The 21851-nt window shown below is 46.3% G+C and overlaps 2 protein-coding genes and 2 pseudogenes across 3 annotated transcripts; 1 reads left to right on the plus strand and 3 right to left on the minus strand.

Moving 5' to 3' along the window:
* Positions 1-273: 273 nt before the first annotated feature.
* Positions 274-7880, minus strand: LOC119266768 (receptor-like protein 7). 2 transcript variants are annotated; one of them, XR_005132120.1, is made up of 3 exons: positions 5951-7880; positions 3443-5416; positions 274-757 (listed from the first exon to the last, which is right to left on the minus strand). XR_005132120.1 is itself a non-coding variant. In XM_037548049.1 (2 exons), exons 1-2 carry the CDS (start codon positions 7737-7739, stop codon positions 3531-3533), a joined length of 3675 nt encoding a protein of 1224 aa, XP_037403946.1. In that variant the 5' UTR covers positions 7740-7879; the 3' UTR covers positions 3149-3530. The 2 variants fall into 2 exon arrangements, 1 of the variants encoding a protein (XP_037403946.1); XM_037548049.1 differs by lacking the exon at positions 274-757 and having other exon boundaries at positions 3149-5416; positions 5951-7879.
* LOC119266773 lies at positions 1057-2084 on the minus strand (annotated as a pseudogene).
* Positions 7881-10231: 2351 nt separating the features above from the next.
* LOC119271779 lies at positions 10232-11679 on the plus strand (annotated as a pseudogene).
* On the minus strand, positions 11547-13371 carry LOC119266772 (receptor-like protein 7). Its single transcript, XM_037548052.1, has one exon. It carries the CDS (start codon positions 13109-13111, stop codon positions 11951-11953), a length of 1161 nt encoding a protein of 386 aa, XP_037403949.1. The 5' UTR covers positions 13112-13371; the 3' UTR covers positions 11547-11950.
* Between the last annotated feature and the right edge of the window lie 8480 nt (positions 13372-21851).

Raw genomic sequence — 21851 nt, forward strand, 5'->3', positions numbered from 1 at the left:
TTTTGTGATAATTAATTAATTAATTATTAGAAGAGTACTTGCGCAGTGACGAGGGCGAACAGAATCAACTCGAATGGCCTTCACACGATCTTTCCTGACAACATCTCGGATCAGCACCTGGGCTTCCCTGGTTCCACTTATCATGAAAACATCAGCAAGCATGCTTCCTACAATCGTCACGAACTGTAAATAGACATCACCATGGCAGCAATTAGGGTAAGGTTCAGGTTTCATAAATTACACACACCTCCAATGTAATTAATGGAACCGAACACCAATCTCCCACACATGTTGTTCACTGGTTCCTACACATGACACCAATCCGAAACAAAGAGGTGGCTATCACGGAGCCCATGCTGGACACTAGAAACGATCACTATTTTCGAGCGCTTCGGCTTCGGCAGGCAAATGTGGATTCATCTTGTTCTCCCTCATGGCGCAGTTTCTGTCGCTGGTCCAACATGACTGTCAGCGCAAGGCAGAGGGTTTGTGAAACTGTTCATCATCCACACCATCCTCCAGCCGACAGTTCGCTTCCACTCGAGAGCAGCAGCAACCCGAGGTAGTTGGATCACATGCTATTGCCCCAGCACACACTGCCTGTGCGCCGGACAACATTCAGGTTGGCAAGCCTTCCGACAAGCACATAATTCACAACTCTGCATCGGCTATGTTGGTTTCATTTATGCAATGATACGAAGGACAGAGGAATAACAACTCTGCAATATGACTGATTGCATTCATGTCGCAATAGTACCTGAAACAAGTAATGAATTACATCATCATGCTTATGTTCCAGAGCTAGTACATACAGCCATGTAGGCCAAACAACATCATATACTCCTACAGATAAGCTGACGTAAGGCTTAAGACATGATACAACTGTATATATGCGTTCTACAACACGGAACATATGTGAACTTCAGAATGAAAGTAATATATGTAGAAGTCATATTACATCTCCGTACCGCAGGGATAGCACCCTTCCAGGAAAACATGCAGTTCACTCTAATTAGATGGAAAATATTGGCACATAACTTGAGAGACCATATCCCAAACAAATCAAGGGCCTTAGTTTTTTTATTGGAAGATTCTACGTACTCCCTCTGTAAACAAATATCAAAGCGTTTAGATTACTAAAATAGTGATCTAAACGCTCTTATATTTTTTTACGGGGGGAGTACAAATGTACAATGGAACCAGCGTTGCATATTTGTCCAAGCAAGCTGAAGAAAACTTAAATTGTAAGAATACATGAGCATCTCCCGAGGGGGAGTGGCAGACGTATCAAAGTTATCTTGGAGACTGATCACAGCTAGGGAGTGCAGGGTCGACAAGGACGGGCAAATAGGACCAACAAGATTACAATATCTCAAACTAAGAACTCGGAGATTCGGAAGAGAATTAGCAAATGCATCGCACCAATCATCTGCGCTGGTAGACATATCCACTCCATCGAGGTAGAGCTCTCTCAAATTGTTGAGGTTGCCAACTAGGATCTGAAAGTTGGGTTCCTGCAGCCATAGCCAACTAGTAACGCCGGGCATGCTGGTGCCATAGCCATTAAGAGAATCGTCAGAAGCGGCATAGTAGAGAACAGAAAGATCCAAGGAGATAAGGTTGGCAAGTTTGCCGATGCCAATAGGTATCTGGCCTTGGAAGCCCGAATTGGAGAGGTTGAGGTGTGTGAGCAAGGAGAGCCTCTCAAACCCAGTTGCCAGAAGATTGCACTGGCCAAAATTGTTCATGCTAAGGTCGAGTAGTTGGAGCGAGGTGAGGTTGAAGATTGCAGGGTCAAGGCCTTGACTGTACAAGCCACGGCCGCTAAGCTCTAGGGCAGTGACATAGCCAAAGGAGTTGCTGCAGCCAACACCTTCCCAAAGACAGCAGTCAGTGCCATCCTGCCATGAGTCGAGGGCGCTGGGGTAGCTGAAGAAGGAGAAGGATCGCTTTAGCTGGAGGAGGCTTGCGGCCTGGTACTGATGGCATCGGAGAGTGAGGTTATCGTCGCCATGGGTGTCGGAGGCGGCTAGTGCCGAAAACATTGCGAGAAAGAGTAGTGGCACCCAAAAAATTGAAGCCATTTGGTTGGTTCTAAGTAGTTGTTTCTCTTCCTTTTGAGAAAACAAGCAGGAGTGCAGTTAGGCTTTATAGAGAGAATACCAAAGAAAAATAGAAACAAGAGGTTCAGAAATTGTAGTGACGGATTTGTCACAAGTTGTATCAATTCAAGTTTTATGCCGGTCTTCGCTCAAGTAATCCAACTAACACAATGGGCCAAAAAAAAAAAAGGAAAGCCCCCGACGACTTCCATCAAACGTGTGAGACGGGTTGCGTGGAACTGTGATCCTTGCATATTTTCCCGTAGGGCAGGGGCCATGGGTTCCATCAGATACGTCCATAATAGCTAGTAGATATTATTTGGAATCTACTGTCCTATGGACCACCGAGACCTGAGACCTCGTTTCTGCAACGCCATACGGCTGGTCCAGCTCCAGCCCAGTGTTTCTTTTTGGTTGTTTTTCGGTTCCAAATTTACTGGAAAATAGGGGGGAACACAGAATTCACTGTGTATTGAAAATGCATTCTCAACGGTCAAAGGGTTTGTAAAAACTATTGAAAAGATAAAGACATGTCTTCATGCAGAAGAACAAAATTACTAGAGTAACATCTCCGGAAAAAGATAGAGTAACAAAAAAATAGGGGGGAACACAGAATTCACTGTGTATTGAAAATGAATTCTCAACGGTCAAAGGGTTTGTAAAAACTATTGAAAAGATAAACACATGTCTTCATGCAGAAGAACAAAATTACTAGAGTAACATCTCCGGAAAAAAAATAGAGTAACAAAAAAATATCATGTGTACTAAAATAATAAGTATAAAAAATGCAAAATTTTCAGTGAAACAATAATTGTACATGGCCTCGTGGGAGGAAATAACAATGAGAAAAATGACATGGTTAGGCAGGACATACGCAAACACTCAATATTCCTGTAAAAGAGAGGTAGAGAAACTAATTCTGCAATATGATGATCAGATTCATCTGTCACTCTGCGCCCAAACAAATTACAGCAGCACAGTTATCTTCCAGAAATGGTACTTAGTCACAAGAAGCTAGTGCAACTTTATGAGAAAAAACATAAGTCTTGATGAAGCGTATAACCCTTGTCAGGCCGAGTGGCGTTTATTTATATCCAAACAAGATAACATAATGGTTACAAGATTCATCTCCAGGCTAAACATATACATGATCACACTTAAACTAGAAATAACAAGAAACAGATACCAGAGATAGATTACAAGATGTTCAACCATCTAGCCATCTAATCTAACCCAATCAATATTGTATAGCATACACCATGGGAGATAATGTGTAGCAGGGGCTTAATAGATGAAAGCACAGCACAAAAAGTATACTAGTAGATAAAAAGCCTACTTACAGTACTTCGGAAGCAACGACTGCTGCAGAGGAATAAGCTCTCTTCCAGGACAGCAAGCTTGCACCAGGGAACAGTCTCCCAGATCAGATCACGCATACAAAGCTCTTGCAGATTTAATAAACCATTTGCTGATTCGACCCCATCTCATCAGAATGGAAGCTGCAAATCCAACACCGAAGCCCAGCCCGACAAAGAGAAACAGGATGACGTCCACATCAGATGACTTCTCCACGCGTGCCATGCCTGGAGGAGCAAGTGAAAGGCCACAGGGGTTGGAGAATGGCGGTCCACACAGTCCCAAATTCCCATCGAATGAATTTTTGTCAAATGTGAGGAACTGGCGTGACTGCGGTATCTTCCCCACCAACTGGTTGTCAGAAAAATTTAGGATGGCCAAGAAGGTGAGATCTGCTAGTTCTTGCGGAATCTCCCCTGAGAGTTGGTTGCAAGAAAGGTCCAGCGACTCCAGATCAGTCAGGTGGCCAAGCTGCGCTGGAATTTTCCCCTTGAAAGCATTGTGAGACATGTTCAGCACATGTAGTGAAATAAGTTGTCCAACTGATTCAGGAATAGTACCTTCCAGCCTATTGTTTGAGAAGTCAATTGCTGTAAAGGTAGTCAAGATCCTTTCAAATGTAACAACTGACCCTTTGTATGTTATCTCAATAGAATCTTGATAGAATCCCCTGGGAGCTGCTGATATGTTTTGAGCAACGATAGTATCTCCTGAACTGTTTAAGTTGGACATCAATGATGTTAACCGCCCAAACCATTCAGAACTCAAATTGCCGTAGAAATTGTTTGAGGCTAGATCAATAATCTGCAAACTAGAGTAGTACGCCTTGGATTGATGATCCCGAACAAGACCACCAATGGAACCGTAGAACTGATTAGATCTCAAGACGAGGACACGAAGATTCGGAAGCCCGCTCAGCCAAGACGGGAAAGTGTCAACTATTAGATTGTTTCCAACATCAAGAACCTCCAAGTGAATGCAGTTAGAAAGTGCCCTCTGAAGTTGGCCTTCAATCTTATTGCCATGTAAATCCAGTGTCTGAAAAGTACAGGCAGCTGTGATATTGGATGGCAACATCCCTTCAAACTGATTCTCCCGCAAGTTTAACACGCTCAGTCGAGCATTTTCTATCAGACAGGATGGAATCGGCCCACTGAAGTTGTTATATGATAGGTCAAGGACACCCAACATGCTGGAATTGCAAACTGAATTTGGTAAATGCCCATTTATACTATTGTTGGACATCCTGAGATACATGGTTTCACTGAGACACAGAGTGAAGTTTGGAAGGAGAGAAGAAAAATAATTATGTGAATAATCCAAATAATTTGCTGATGAGTTTGGCATAGGAATATGTCCCTGAAGCCTATTGGAACTAAGATCAAGAACTTCCAAGGGACAACTGAAAGGAAGAACATGTGAAGTAAGTTCCATACCAATGAACATGTTGTGTGAAAGATTTAAATGTAAAAGGCTACTGCTCCACCTCTCCCATATCAACTTCGGTATATCCCCTGTGATTTTGTTGCAAGAAAGGTCCAGGTAAGACATGTCATGAAGACGTGTCAAAATTCTAGGAATTTTGGTTATATTGCAACAGGCAACTCCTAAGGTTTTAAGTCCAGAGAGATAGGTGGAAAAAGAGGTGGTTCCTTCTTCATTCGTAACAGAGAGCTTATTGTGTGAAAGATCCAAAGAAGAGAGCTTTCTTAACCTCCAGAAAGATGAAAGATCCAGTGAACCTACAAAGTTGTTCTCATTGATTTCTAGACAAACCAAATCTGTAAGTTGAAAGAACGAGTTGGGAAACTGCCCAGCCAGTTCATTTCCGCTCAAAATTACTAACTGTAAGCATGAAGATGCCGCGTCAAACTCTTCTATAGGACCAGAAAATTGGTTCCAACCAAGATTCAAGTAGCGTAATTTTGGAAGAGAGAAAAGAGGTGTCGGAATATGACCTGCAGAATGAGTGAAGGTTATTATTCTCCCTTGTAAAGTTCAAACATGGGGTACACACAACTGAGAGCTCCTGAACACAATAATAAGAAAGATGGCAAGCTTATGTTTATCAATGAAACCGTATCATTCAAATTTAAAATTGGTCTGGCCATCTGCCATTGTACCATCTTGACTATCCATCCACCAAACCCGATGGTCAATAACTCATTAAAAATCTGTGTTGGGCCATGAGGTATCCTGGTTTTGAGGCATAAACTTACAAAAACTGTTCCCTTTGTTACCACTATGACACACTGCCCACTACTTCCACCCAAATATATACTCCCTCTGTTCACTTTTGTAAGGACAGCTGAAATTGAACTATTTTGGGTGTTGTCCTAAATGTCTAAAACGCCTTACAAAAGTGAACGGAGGGAGTAGTTTTTTTAGTCATTCATTTCCTTGTGTCTATCCTTATGTTGTTTCAGCATTTGGTGTCTTGTTGAGAATGTCAAAAAAATGTGATAATTCGAATATGCATAATATAATCTTACCGCTCACATGATTATAATAGAGATCCAGTTCTGCCAGTCGAGTTAAATTGAGAAGTGAACTTGGTATCCTCCCAGAAATGCTCCCCCCTAAAATAGTTAGACGTGTCAATTCCTTGAGTTGCCCAACTGCATAAGGTATTGGCCCAGAAAGCTGACTACTTTCAATAACCATGCTTTTCAAATTAGTGAGGTTGCCAACTGCAGATGGTAATGCCCCAGTAAAGTCACAACTGTAGATCGCCAATCTTCTTAAGTTTCCAAGATAGCCAATTGCAGCTGGAATTGCTCCACAATAATCACAATTCTTCATGTACAACCTTCTTAAATTTGTGAGGTTGCCTATTGAGGATGTAACTGAACCATGCAATTTGCAGTCGGACATACCAGATATTTCCAAGTTTTGCAAATTAATGAGATTGCCAATTTCAGACAGTATGGGCCTAGGGAGGTTGCAATCGGACATCTTCAAGCTTCTCAACGCCTTCAGGTTCCTAATGGAGGAAGGCATTATCCAAGAGAAGTCGCAGCTATAGAGTTCCAAGCTCATCAAGTTCCTGAGGCCTTCCATCCATGACAAAATCGGTCCCAAACCATTTTGTGAGTCCATCAAATCAACTGTCAACCGGCATAAAGACCCAAGTACACCGAATGAAGAGAGAAAATCCATCGATAGAAATTTCCCGTCAAGAGTTAACTCCCTCAACAGCTTGAAATCACCAGAAGAACTTGGTTTAGAATAGGAGAAGTTAGTCCCCTCTAGCCTCAAAGTATGTAGAAAACTTGCATGGGGAAAGTTTGGCAAATGCCCCGAGAGATTCGGGTTTGAGGACAAATCTAGGACCCTTAAATTTTTGAGTTGAAAAAATCTTTCAGGGAACCACCCCTGAAGATTCATATACGAAAGTTGAAGCTCACTTAGATTGGGAAAATCTGCGAAGAACTCTGGAATCGGACCAACATCATTGGATCCAAGGTTGATCGCAACAAGAGAATGGAGGCTTGAGAGGGAATGATGAATAGGACCATTCAGCCTGCATCCCTGCAAGCTAAGTACCTGAAGATGAGGAACATATTTTGCAAGAGCTTTGCCCCAATCTTCACCGCTGCTAGACATTATCTGCACTCCATCAAGGTAGAGCTCTCTTATATTGTTGAGGTTCGCTACCAGGATCTCAAAATTGGGCTCCCACTGCAGATCATTAAAACTGTCAGCTGCAGAGGTAGGATCATCATAATCGGAAACTGTGTGACTTGAAAGATCCAAGGAGACAAGGTTAACGAGTTTGCTCATGCCAATAGGTATCCGCCCATACAAGTCCGCATTGGAGAGATTGAGATGGGTTAGCAGAGCGAGCCTCTCAAACTCAGCAGTGGTGATGTTGTAGCTGTAATCTCCTAAAGAATTCATGCTAAGATCGAGACGTCGGAGGGATTTGAGGCTGAAGAGCGCAGGGTCCAAGCCATGACTCACCAGGCCATGCCCACTGAGGTCTAGTACTGTCACAAGACCAGAAGAAGCATCACAGATAATGCCCTCCCAGAGACAGCAATTGGTGCCATTTTGCCATGACGGAAGGAGAGCCGCGGTGGTTGCGGCAGCAAAGAAGGATTGCTTTAGTTGGAGAAGCGCTGCAGCCTGGTCTGGATGGCACCACAGTGTGAGGTTACCATCACTGTGGGCGCTGGAGGTGGCCAGTATGGGAAGTTGTACAAGAAAGAGTAGCAGCGCCCAGTGAATGGAAGCCATTAGCCTAACACGGTTCTGAACCAACAGCAAGTGCCCAGGCATTCAAATAGGCATAAGTATATATAGTGGTACTTCAATAAGCCAACAATCAGTGCAATGATCCAAAATAATTGGTGCGATGACGTAGCTTGGAATGGATATTAACTCGAGTTTTAGTCCGGTCTTCCTGAAATCGTTCACTTATTGCATCGGGCCAGGGAAAGCTCCAGTCAAGCAGGAGCCTTTACTGCATGCAAGGCGGGTTGCGCGTAATTGTGACTCTTGCAGATTTTTCCACTAGCTAGACAGGGACCTGAAGTGACCTCACAGCCATATATTTAACTTTTTCTTTAGCCATATATTGTTTCACTGTCAGAGTTGCACTAGATTGGGAGAGAGGACCAACGACCATGACCAATTGACCATCTAGTGTTGCAGGTTAATTGCAGCACCAGCACGCAACTGCAAGTGAAAATATCGTTGATGAATGATAACATTCAATTGATGAAGGAAAGCTCAGACTGGAATTATTTTCCTGTGCCACACAAATATATTATGTGGAATAGCCACACAATATAGGTACCATCAGATGGTTAACTGCAGAGACTGATAGTTTGACCGCTTCCAAGTCAAGTAGGCACCATCAGATAGTTAATGGTGGCCGAATGGCCTGCTACCAGGTTTGTCCCTGCTAATTTGTCCCTGCTAATTGTTATCTTCTGTAACAGCTTCCACTTTCCTAAAAGAAAATAAAGTAGGCAACTACATACAAGTACCAAGGAGGTGAACTGAAGAAACTTTTGAACACTTTCCGAGCTTGCAACCCATGAATTGAGGCAGGCGTAGTTCATCAGTATATCTCTAGCTAAGCTAATTAGAATGTATAAGAATAGTATCGCACCACATTGAACGTGGATGTAAATGGAGGGTGGATGCATGTTATATTGTCTTGTTACATTCAAGTTCAATTATTTATTGTTGAAAAATAAATAATAAATAATGTGGACAACTTTCATGTTCTTTGATGATGTGGAGGCTTGCATGTGGTAGAAAGCGAAAAGTTCAATGATTGCATGAGTTCTTGGTGATGTGGAGGGCGTGCATACGGTGGAAAGTGAAAAATTGATTGATTGAATTCGCTTAATGATGTGAATGATTTGCGTGTGCATTTAAATGAGCGGTGACATGTGTGAACAGGGCCGGCCATGAGGGGGGGGCAGGGGGGGCGGTCGCCCCGGGCCCCCTCTCAGGTATGCAAGTAGCCCAGGGATTCTCCCCAAAAAATGAAGCGACTCGGACTGGGTCGTAGCATGGCTTCAGGCCTTTTGCATGTACAGCTTCATATATGGCCCAAGTGGATTGCTGGGCTAGGTAGTCATGCATGTACGCATTATTTTTGTCTCAAAAAAAAATGTACGCATTATTTCTCCGGAAACAAAAACGCACGCACTATGGCTGATCGATTAGATCAGATCAGATCGAGGAGGGGCGATGTATCATGCGCGGCCTTGGCGATCGAGGGATCGAATTCCGCTTCAGGCCGAGCGCCCTTGCCATCACCTGATCGCCGTCTAGTCTCGCCTCTGGCGACCTTCATGCGCAGCAGTAGCCAAGAGACGAGAGCGGACAAGGCCTGCTTAGACTGGATCAGAATCTATCAGTTGATTTTTAAATCCGTGTTCTACAGCTCAAAGGTAGCCTCTCTGGTAGTCCCTAGTTCCTAAATTTGTTGTTTGTTAATTGAAGTCGATGCCGAGAATTGTTTTTCATAATCCAATTATTGGATAGGATTAGTGTGTTGAAAACTGCACTATCTGTGCTTAATTTCAAGATGACACAAAAATTAACTTTGTAATTGTTGTTGATTGCATTCCAATCGAACCCAATTTGCTCAGTTTGGATTAGTGGTTGCTGAGGTATCACCAGAATGGTGTTGCTGTACAAGTATTTTCAAAGTTGAGCAGATATTGTTTTTGCGACTTTTAGCAAATTTCTATTTCGCAAGAACTAGTCTATATTCATATATGACCAGTTTCTTATTAAAACATGAAAGACGTAGATAACTTCATGTTGAATATCCTGATTTGCTTATTTTCTTCATTTTGTAAAATGGATCATGATTTGTAGCCTAGAAATTCATATATGACGTGCTTTGGAGTTCAAATTAAATGGAGAATCCAAGCTATGCTTGTATATTTACCTAATGATAATTAATGGGCTAGCTCTAGGAGATATTTATACATATACTATTAGGTAATTAGGATGTTCAAGAGCCAAGAACAATACATAAAAAATTTATGTTTATATTAAAGGGGCCCCGGGTTTTACTTTCGCCCCGGGCCCCCGAATTGTCAGGACCGGCCCTGTGTGTGAAACATGTATGATGCAGTGGATAGACTGCATGTTAAGATAAATGAGATAGTGAAGATGAACTTTTTAGATACGTAGGATATGTAGATCGTCGCACATGGGACAATGCCGTGCACAGAACGGCTCCGATCACACGATGGATCGATGCACCGACCATTGAGTTGTTGTGCCATAATGCCCGAACAAAGAAATCAATCCGCCATTGCGCGCGCGCGTCACTGCTCAGACTAATTGAACACGATCTAGGACTAGGATGGCGCGTTGCCACTGCCCTGGCCTCTCGATCGCCTTGCGCAATGAATGCATCATGCATGCATGGATCTCATCCACATCGAGCTAGCTGCACCTTTTATATAACGCACGTACGTATTTCCGTTCACAGCAAGTTGATCGAGCTGCCCAGTCCACAACCGGCCGAAATGTGGCAACCCACACTCTTCGTCCTCCTCGTCACCGTCTCGCTCCGCGCGTGCACGGCGGCGGCGAACAGCGGCCGCGGCAAGCCGCTGGTCACGCCCGTCACCAAGGACCCCTCCACGTCCCTCTACACGTCCCCCCTCAACGCCGGCCGCCTGCTCGTCCTCGACCTCTCCTCCCCGGTCGTCACGTCGCCGTGCAGCGCCGGCCACGGCCAGACCACGCGCTTGACGCTGTCTGCCAACGCCACCGACGGCAGCAACCCGCTGTTCCCGGTTTCCTTCCCTGTAGCCGCCTCCTGCGGGGCCGTCCGCGTCGCGGGGCTCGCGCGCTCCACCCGCTCGTTCCCGGCGCAGGTCGCGAGCACGCAGAGGGTCGCCAACTCGTTCACGCTCTGCCTCCCGGGCGGCGGCGGTCCCTTCTTCCTTGCTCCCCGGGCTGACCGGCCGGCAGTCACGACGTTCCTCTCCGACGGGGTCCCGCTCCGACGCCCGTTCGCCGGAGACCCAGGCTACTACGTGTCGGCCAGCAACGGCATGGCCGTGGACGGGGCGCGTGTGGCATTCGCGAGCGCCGGTGCGCTCATCGTCGGCTTCCCCACCACGGTCCGCTACACGGAGCTCCGCCGACGTGTACCGCCCATTGATCGCGGCCTTCGACCGCGCCATGGGCCGGAGCGCGAGGAGGGTTACGCCGGCGGTGGCGCCGTTCGAGCTCTGCTACGACTCCATGAAGCTGCTGTCGTCGCCGACGGGGTACTCGGTGCCGGAGGTGGACGTGATGCTGGAGGGCGGGCAGAACTGGACGGCTTTCGGCGACAATTCCATGGCGCGGGTGAGCCGCGGCACGGCGTGCTTCGCGTTCGTCCAGATGAAGGGCCGGGACAAGGGGCGCGGTGCCGGCGGTGGTGATCGGCGGGCTCCAGATGGAGAGCAGGCTAGTGGTGGTCGACGTGAATGAGCAGAAGCTCAGCTTCAGCCGGCACCTGTCCGCCGATGGGTTCTCTTGCAGCAACTTCAATTTCACGAGATTGCCAATTGTAGATGGCATTCGCCCCGGAAAACCGCAATCAATGATGTCCAGACTTCTTAAATTCGTGATGTTGCCCATTTCAGAGGGCATTGGCCCAGAAAAGCGAAAAGAATCTAGGCTCAGGCTTCTCAAATTCACGAGATTGCCAATTGAAATTGGAATTGGCCCTATAAAATCACAATAAGAGATATCCAATGTTCTTAAATTTGTGAGGTTGCCAATTGAAGATGGCATCGGGCCATTTAGTCCACAGCCATATATAACCAAGCTTTGCAAGTCCATGAGATTACCAACTGCAGATAGTATTGGCATAGTGAGGTTGCAGGTGAAAATACTCAATCTTCTCAAGTTGTTGAAGTTGCTAATGGAGGACGATTTTGTGCTAGAGAGGCCCCATTCCAAAAGTACCAAGCCTGCCAAGTTCTTCAGGTCCCCAATCCATGAAAATGTTGATTCTAACTCTCCTGAAAGCCAAACCCACTGAGCAACAATACGCTCAAAGAGGGAAGCATATTGAGTGAAGAGCGAAACTCAGCAGAAATATATTTTGCATCGAGAGCTAACTCTTGCAATGACAAGAAATTGCTGAAAGAGCTTGGTTTAGAAAATGAAAAGTTGGTCTCATATAGTATCAAAGAATGTAAAGACCTTGCATCATAAAAGTTCGGCAAACTCCCGGAAAGGGCTGTATTGCCAGACAAATCAAGGAACCTTAGTCTTTTCGACTGGAAGCTCCTAGGAGGGAACCATCCCTCAAGATTATTATCATAAACTTGAAGCACAGTTAAATTGACAAAATCCATGAAGAACTCTGGAAACCGTCCAGCAAAGATATCACTGTTGCTTTGGAGATTGATCACAGTTAGAGAGCTGAGGTTCAAAAGGGATTGGTGGATCGGACCGTAGAGATAACACTCCCCCAAGCTAAGAACCTGAAGACAAGGAGTAGATTTAACTAGAGTGTAACACCACCCTTCTCCGCTACCAGACATATCCACACCATCAAGGTAGAGCTCTCTCAGATTGCGGAGGTTCCCCACTAGGCCTTGAAAATCAGATATCCATGACGAGTTGATCAGTAGGAAGTCATCTTCCACGTCAATAGAAAGATCCAAGGAGACAAGATTCTCAAGTTTGCCGATGGCAATAGGGATTTCACCCTCAAATCCTGATTTGGAGAGGTTGAGGTGGGAGAGAAAAGTAAGTCTCTCAAGTCCAACAGTGGGCATGCTATAGCCGCTAAATCCACTTATCGTGGACTTTCCGCTAAAGTCATTCCTGCTAAGGTCGAGAAATCGGAGGGAGGCGAGATTAAAGATCACAGGATCAAGACCTGGGCTGATCAAGCCACGACCATTGAGGTTGAGGTTCGTGACACGACCAGTGGAGCCACCGCAGCCAACACCTTCCCAACGACAACAGTTGGTGCCGTCTTGCCAAGATGGAAGGCTGGTGGTGGCTTTAGAGAATAAGAAGGATTTCTTTAGTTGGAGAAGGGTTGCTGCTTCATCTGAATGGCATAGGACAGTGAGGTTACCATCACCGTGTGCGCCGGAGGTGGCTAGTGCGGGGAGCACTGCAAGAAAGAGCAGTAGCATCCGCCGAACCATAGCCATTGGTGTGAAGCCTAAACGCAGCACCGCGCCTATTTCTTTTCTTCTTCTTTTTCTTGGAAAGGCAGGAGTGCTACAAGCCTTAATTTATAGAGAGAATAAGCATGGCAAATTATAGAAACAAGAGGCACATAAATAGTGCGGTGAAGGGATTTGTCATTTGTCAAATGTCACATCTGCTGGTCTTCCCTGAAGTCTTCCAATGAATGCAATTGCTGATTTTTCAATTCTTATTAGAGACCATATGTGCGGAGGGGAACGAAACTCGTTTCACTTTCGGGATAAAAGTAGACTGTGATTTGTGAGTAGCAATCACCATCTCATAATGAAGGTTAATTGCAGCACCAGCATGTAGCTTCAAGTAAAATATCTCTGATTGGTACATGCAGCAACAGATGACCAAACAACCATCAACACCATCAGTAGTAAGATCATTAATCACCACCACATGCAGCATCGTTTAACCGCAAGTGCAAGTCCAAGCGACAGAAGTTTAACAGAACAGCATAACAAGGAAGAAACAGGAACAGGAGGCTCTGAAATGGTGTGGTGGCGGATTTGTCAGAAATCATGTTAATTCAAGGTTTATGCCGGTCTTCGCTAAGCCATCAAAACAACATAACTGGTCAGAACGGAAAGCTCCGGCCAAGCAAGACTGGTACTATCCGTGCGAGACGGGTTGCAATTGTGACTCTTGCTGGGTTTTCTTTCCCCTCCATTCGACGGATGCGTTTTTGTTTTGGAGTTACTAGCTAGCATTGTTAATTTGGTCTGCTAGTGAATTTGTGAGGAGGAGGGAGCTTGGTTCACTGTCCCAGTGGCACCAGATTGTGACTTGTGAGTTGCAGATCAATTGCAGCAGCATCACGTTACTGCAAGTAGGAATACCGATGACTGAATCCACCAGAATCGCAGTTCTTGGGTGGGGACTTTTCGTCAGCTATCCCGTCGGCAGTGGCACACATAACAGTTTACAGACACCACCGCACACTAGATAGCTAGCTAGATTGCTCTTAAATTCGGTTGCCAAATCAAGACTATGGAACTAGAAAGCTAGTAGAAGGATGGAATGAGCGCGCAGTTGAACGGTGCGTACCTGCAACGAAGCAGCCAGCACGAGAAGAAAGCAGCAGGGGAGCCCCCAACCCTACCTGCGTGACACATCGATGGAGGCCAACCTGATGGAGTCCGGGCCGGTGAATCGATACCCGCCGCGGGATTCCTCCCGGCGCAGAAACAGCGGCCTCGCCGGTGAATCGATGGAGAACGGCGCCCGGCGATGGGCTGCGCTAGCTGCGTCCAGCAGCCGCTCGGGAATGGGAAGGAGCCGCTCCATCTCCGGGAACGAATGAGACGCGCTATAGCCTGCCATAGCTGGCGTGCCCGCGGGATTGTACGGCGAGGTGGCCGTGGTGCTCGGATAACCGGCGGCGACGGTCTCGGTGGCGGCCGCCGTGAGCAAAAAATGGGGCGACGAACCGAACAAGAAGATTGGATGGTATGGGCCACATTGGGCTTGGGCTGCGCCACCGACCATCATCACCCAGCTAGCTAGTGGGCTCGTATCCCTCAAAAAAGGAGCTAGTGGCCTCGTGGCGGAGCGCCGCTATGTCCGGCCTACTGCGCGAGGCAGTAGCTTGCCTCGCCTGAAGGCAACCGATTCGTCGGCCGGCCCAGTAGTGCTGACGGCACTCCCGCTTTTTTCTTTTCTTCCGCTTATATTTTCTGTTTTTAACTTTTATTCTCTTTAATCTTTTGTTTTATCTTTATTTCTTTTTTATTCTATGTCTCCTTCTGGGCCACTATCGCGACAGACGTTGAGGCGGTCTTCCATGACTTCTACTCCGGGTCTCTCGACCTTTCTCGCATTAACCGTGCCTTCCTGGTCCTCCTCCCCAAGTTTGAGGCGGCTCGTCCCCCCCAAGACTTTCGCCCCATTTCCCTTCAAAATTGCATCATGAAGGCGATCACCAAGGCCTTGTGCACTCGGCTGCAGCGTTACATTCACTCTCTCGTCGATCCTGACCAAACCGGCTTTCTTCCGGGTCGGCGTATTTCAGAAAACATTGTTTACGCGGCCGACCTCCTTCGTGCCTGCCACGTCCGGAAAGCCCCCACGATTGTGTTCAAAATCGACTTTCGGAAGGCTTTCGACTCGGTTAACTGGTCCAGCCTCCTTTCCATTCTCTCAGCCCGTGGATTCAACTCCCGGTGGTGCGGTTGGATCCGAGACATTCTTTCTACAGGACACACCGCCGTCCTTCTCAACAGTATCCCTGGGAACTGGATCCTTTGCCGCAATGGCCTCCGTCAAGGGGACGCGCTTTCGCCGTACCTTTTTATTCTTGTCGCCGATGTCCTCCAGCGCCTTATTCGCTCGGCTTCCTCGGATGGGAGGCTTGCTCACCCGATTGACCCCTCGCTCCCCTGCCCTGTGCTCCAATACACCGACGACACCCTTATCCTCTGCCGTGCGGACCCCCAGTCGGCGGCGACTCTCAAAACCATCCTTGACTCTTTCGCCCTTGCTACCGGCCTGGCCATCAACTTCCACAAGTCTGGGTTTATTCCCATGCACTGCCCCGACGATCTGTCAGCCGCCATGGCTACTACCCTCGGCTGTCCCATCTCCTCCTTCCCTCAACCCTACCTGGGTCTCCCCCTCTCCCCCTGGAAACTTCCCATCTCCGCTTACGACCCTCTTATCCGCTCCTTTGACCGTTACCTCTCTGGTTGGCATGCCCTCCTCCTGTCGTTAGGGGGTAGGATGGTCCTTTGTAAAGCCGTTCTCAACAACCTCCCCACCTACTTCATGTGCTCGTACTTGCTTCCCTCTGGTGTGATTGAGTTGATTGATCGTAGGCGTCGTGCCTTTTTTTGGACCGGCAAGGATACTTGCTCCGGTGCGCGTTGTCTAATTGCTTGGGATAAAGTGTGTGCAGATGTGCAGGAAGGCGGCTTCGGGATCCGGGATCTCCGTCGGCAGAACATGTGTCTGCTCCTCAACTTCGTCCACAAGCTTCATCAACCCGACTGTCCGCCGTGGAAACGGTGGTTTCTCAGCACCACCAGGAGAGATGTTGGCGACCCCTGCTCGGCTCCTTCTTTCCTTGGGGCCATCATTCTCAGCGGCCTCCCGACGTACAGGTCTATCACCCGCGTGGATCTCCGCGACGGGCGCGCCACCTCGTTCTGGCACGACCGTTGGCGGCCCGGCCGCGCCCTCTGCTTTGAGTACGCGGCATTGTACTCTCACTCGACGCGCCCGAACGCCTCGGTGGCAGCAGTGTCCGCCGACGGTCTGCACCTCCAGAGGCGCCTCTCCTCCGTTGCCGCTTCCCAGCTTGCGGCTGTGCAGGCGATCATCAGTGACCTTGGGCTTGTGGACGCTCCGGATCGTCGACTCATGGCCTGGGGGGAGGACGTGGAGTTCAGCTCGCGCGCCGCGTTCAGGGTCATGTCCCCCCACGGGGTGCTCTGCCAGTCTTCCATCGACATCTGGAGTTCGCGTCTCCCGTGGAAGATCAAGATCTTCGCGTGCCTTCTGGTCTGGGACCGCCTTAGTACCCGGAAGAACCTGCATGCGAAGAGTTGCACCCCCTCCAGCATGTGCGCCTCCTGCCCCAACGAGGAGTCCACTTCTCACATCTTCGCCGCCTGCGGTCGTGCGGTTTCGACCTGGACTCGCCTCGGTCTGGGCCCTTTCCCCTCGGTGGATGCGATCCTCGCCTCTCCCTTGCCGTCCGTCGACGTGGCTGCGTTGTGGAAAGATGGGCTCTACGTGCTTCTCTGGCAGATCTGGAAGGCCAGGAACAATGCCACCTTCAACAACATTCGCTGCACCGCCTGTGATATCCTCGCGAGGACGGCCGACGACCTCCTGATTTGGAGCAGGCGCTATGACGCTCCGTCTCAGGATCGACTTCTGGCCATCCGACTTTTCTTTCTCTCAGTCCTCTAGACTGCCTCATGGCGGGTTTCTCTTTTTTTCGCTTCTTATCATGTTGTTTTTTATCTTTTCGATGAAAAACACTGTATGACTGCCAGGTCCTTCGAGTAATATAACAACCGGTGGGGCACAATGCCCCCCCGTCATTCTCGAAAAAAAAATTAATCATGTATGTATTTGCCAAAATGTTAGATGTGTAAAAAAAATTGTTCCCGGTGAACATCAAAACACATATAATGTGTATGACAAAAACAGTCATTCAAACATGTATTTGAAATTATTTTAATCATGTATTTAATAAATGTTAAAAGTGTACATTTGTGTAGGTGCATATGAAAATTTTACAATGTGTATCAGAAAAGTAGGCATCAAACCATTTGTTTTAAGAAATGTAAATGTACTTGAAAAATGTTAAACCTATATAAAAATATAATTATACGAAAAATATACAATATATATAAAAATATAGATGTCAAAACAAATATATTAAAAATGTTACTAACTTATTTTTTAACATGTATAAATAATGTTTATGATGTATACAAAAAATATAGAAATGCGTATCAAAACTGTAGACATGTGTTGATTTTTTTACACCTAAACATATACTTAAAATATTAAGCATGTATTGAACAAATTTAAACATATATAAAAAATGTCTCTAATGTATTAAAAATGTGCAACATGTATGAAAAAATAGAAATTAAAACAAGGTTAAAGGACATGACTAGGGTGCACACGTGTGCCTCCTAGTGTTTCGGAGCACACAGCCAAAAAAGGTAAGCTTTTATTCTAATACTATGATGCAAAATTCACTTTTTAAGGAAGGAAAGATCTTTGTCCCATATGTATTTATTTGTGTGTCTAAAAATTTCAAAAAGTCATAACTTTTGAACCAAGTGTCAAAATTAAGATCTGTTTTCACCATTAGGTTTCTAACGCCGAGCACATCAAAATAGATCCCATATGGGTATGTTTCGATGAAACTTTTTTTCCCAGGCAACTTCGGTGCCACGAAGAGGCAACTTTTATACTAGAGTAAGCAATTTTCGGTTAGGCCGTGTATCATAGTCATCTATCATCCCAATGTTCTTTTGAGTTGGCTACGATGACTGCCAACTTGTGTAGCATGACCAGTAAGTTGCCTACCATGACCACCTATCAACTTTGGTGCTACATGAAGCACCTTGTTGTCAGGTTGTATATGATGATTACCTATCAACTCAATGCTCTTATAAAGTTGGCTATCATGATTGTCAAGTTGCCTAGCGCACATATGAAGTTGCTTTCCACGATGTGTTTTTCTCAGGCAACTTTGGTGCCATGGAGAGGCAACTTCGATACTATAACAAGCCACTTTGGTTAGGAGTATGTCTTGGTCACCTATCATATGAATGTTATTTTGACTTGGCTATCATGGCTATCTATCAACTCAATGCTTCTATAAAGTTGGCTATCACGACCGTCAAGTTCCCTAGTATGATCTATAAATTTCCTACCGTGACACCCATTAACTTTGGTACTACATGAAGCACCTTGTTCTCCGGCAACTTTGGTGCCACGGAGAAGCAACTTTTGTAATACAGTAAGCAACTTTTGGTTAGCATGTGTATCATGGTCACGTGCCATCCCAATGTTCTTTTGAGTTGGCTACGATGACTATCAAATTGCGTAGCTTCACCTATATATTGCCTACCATGACTACCTATCAACTCAATGCTCTTATAAAATTGGCTATCCTGACCGTTAAATTGCCTCGAGTCATCTATGAAATTTCTTTCGATGATTTTTTCTCAAGCAACTTTGATGCCACGGAGAGGCAACTGTTGTACTGTAGTAAGCAACTTTCAGTTAGGCTGTGGATCATGGTTACTTATCATCTAAATGTTCTTTCTGAGTTGGCTATCATGACTATCTATCAACCCAATGCTCTTATAAAGTTAACTATCATGACCGTCAAGTTGCCTAGCATCACCTGTAAGTTGCCTACGGTGACTACCCATGAACTTTGGTGCTACATGAAGCACCTTGTTCTCAGTCAACTTTGGTGTCACGGAGAGGCAACTTTTGTACTCTAGTAGGATGCGTATCATGGTCACCTGCATCCTGGTGTTCTTCTAAGTTGGCTCCATTGACTACCAAATTGCCTAGCATCGCCTGTAAGTCGTCGCCTACCTTGACTACCTATAGACTCAGTGCTCTTACAAAGTTGGTGATCATGATGTCAAGTTGCCTAGCGTCACCTATGAATTTGCTTTCAAGAACTTTTTTTCCTCGGGCAACTTTGGTGCCATGGAGAGGAAACTTACTATAGCAAGCAACTTCGGATTAGGATGTGTATTATGGTCACCTATCGGCTAGTACAAAAATTGCCTAGCATCACCTGTAAGTTGCCTATCGTGACTACCCAACAACTTTAGCTCTACATGAAGCACCTTGTTGCCGGGTTGCCTATAATGACTACTTGTCAACTCAATGCTCTTATAAATTTGGCTATATGACCGTAAAGTTGCCTAGCGTCACCTATGAAGTTTTGTTCAACGAACTTTTCTTTCTCAGGCAACTTTGGTGCCACGGAGAGATAACTTTTGTACTACAATAAGCAACTTTCGGCTAGGCTGTGTATCATGGCCACCTATCATCCCAACGTCTTTTGAGTTGGCTACGATGACCACAAAATTGCCTAGCATCTCTTCTAAAGCACCTTAGCTTTAGAAGTAGATAATCCTTAACAACATCAACTTTTGACAATAGTATAGGAAACTAATTATCGATGACATGCAACTGAGACTCGTCGATAGGCAACTAATTGGTAATGGCAAGCAACTTATCAACTTATCAAGTTACATCATCCCAAAGCCACAAAGGCCCAACCCCCGATCAACAAAACATTCGATTTGTCCCAACCCCCGATCAACAAAACACTCGCACGTGGTTGGCGGGCTAAACACCGGCCAACCCCCTACACAGTTGGCTTGCCAAACACTAGCCCAACACCACGACTTCACGCACGGGCAACATTTCACCCGCTAGCTACCGCTCTGCTTCGTTTGGCTCTAGGAGTCGATCTCGGGGCAACTCACACCAGCATCTCTAGCAACTACTCCCTCTGTCCCGAATAACTTTTCTGAGATTTTGTCTACATACTAATGTATCTACACATGTTTAGTGTGAGATATATCTATATCTAGACAAATCTAAGATAGTTAATTTGGAACCGAGATAATACCTATCATGCGTCGGGTAAGATTTTGTGCGAAGAAAACAAAAAACCTACAACGGGAGAACGCTGATGTAGTCGAGCATGCGTACATTACACATACATTAATTCTCTATACATCACTTACCAAATATTGTGAATTTTAACATTCAGAATGAGAATTTCATAGAATTTGCAGAACTTCTTATACCACCATTTTCTGAAACTGGTTTATGTTGCTGCTACTTTTATCAGAAAAGTTTGTAAAGTGAGAACTACTGCCTCTGGCAGTCTGGATGCTCCCCGCTACATCTTTTTACAGAAAAAAAATTTGTAAACTGAAAACTAAAGTACATGAGCTGCCTGCTCACCCTCACGATGTTCACCTGCACCAAGTACGAAATGCATATTCCAACTAGTACTCTTGTTTGCACAAGCTTGTCTAATTGACCCAAACTGGAGATTAATTCGTGTCGCGCGGACAAATTGTATGCCTGTATTGTTGAGGATGCCAACGCCAAGTTTCGCCCACGATCAGCTTCAGGCCGTGGAGCTTCAGGGATAAGTACGGCAGCATCGGCTCCTAGAAACGACATGTCACGGGCTCCTTTGATTTAAAGGAATTCTAGAGGATTTCTAGAGGATTGAAATCCTTAGAATTTTTTTCTATATTGGCCCTTTGATTCATATAATTAGATCCTATAGGAAGTTTTCCTATGTAATCTTTTATACTATATTTTATGGGAAATCTAACATCTACTTCAACCTCTTTTTACATTTTCTTTGTTTTTCATGTAACATCAAATACTCCTTACTAATTTTATAGGATTCAAGTTGACATGCCACTTCAATCTTATACTTTTTCTATTCTTACATTTTCAAAATCCTACGAATCAAAAAGGCACGTATGTTCTCTGAACTCCTAGCAGTGGTCATCACGTACTGTACTGGTGATATCCGAATACTGAAAATTCTGCAGCACCGCGTGCCCTGAGCCCCTGATCGACCCTGCCGTCGCGCCATGGCTGACTCTGTCGCCTAGCGCACCATGTCCGGCCTCGCCACCGCCCGCCTTGACCGTCTCCTCTGTCGCTTGTGGCTCTCGCTGCCTCCCGAGGCCCTGGAGGCAACCACCCGCCTCCTGTTCAAAATTTACACGGGCTCGACGCAGCTCACGGCCTGGATTGGTCTGGATCCAACGACGGCGTACATCCGGCGAGGGCTATGCAGGGGACGGGCGGCGGGTCCAGGCGGTGGTCGAGGGAGAGGCTGGAGGCGGCAAGGGTCCGGCAGAGACTTGGCGCGCGGGTTGACCTCCGGCGGCACGCCATGGATGGCCACGGGAAGAACCTGCAGGGCGGCTCGTTCAGAGAAAGAAAGGCAACGAGAGTGGGAGGAATGGGAAGAAGGAGGAGTGGTAGAGGTGCGCCGGGGATCGACTCGGTTCTCGCCGGCGGCGGAGATGCGGCGACGGGATCCCGACCAGGTAGCACCTGGGCACGAGCGCAACTCAGGATGGAGATCGGACGGCTCGGAGGGGTGTGCGCTCGGGACTGCAAAAAAGTGCAGCTGCACTTTATAGGATTTAGGTTAAA

This window comes from Triticum dicoccoides, chromosome 3A (genome assembly GCF_002162155.2).
Source record: "Triticum dicoccoides isolate Atlit2015 ecotype Zavitan chromosome 3A, WEW_v2.0, whole genome shotgun sequence".
Lineage (NCBI taxonomy): Eukaryota > Viridiplantae > Streptophyta > Magnoliopsida > Poales > Poaceae > Triticum > Triticum dicoccoides.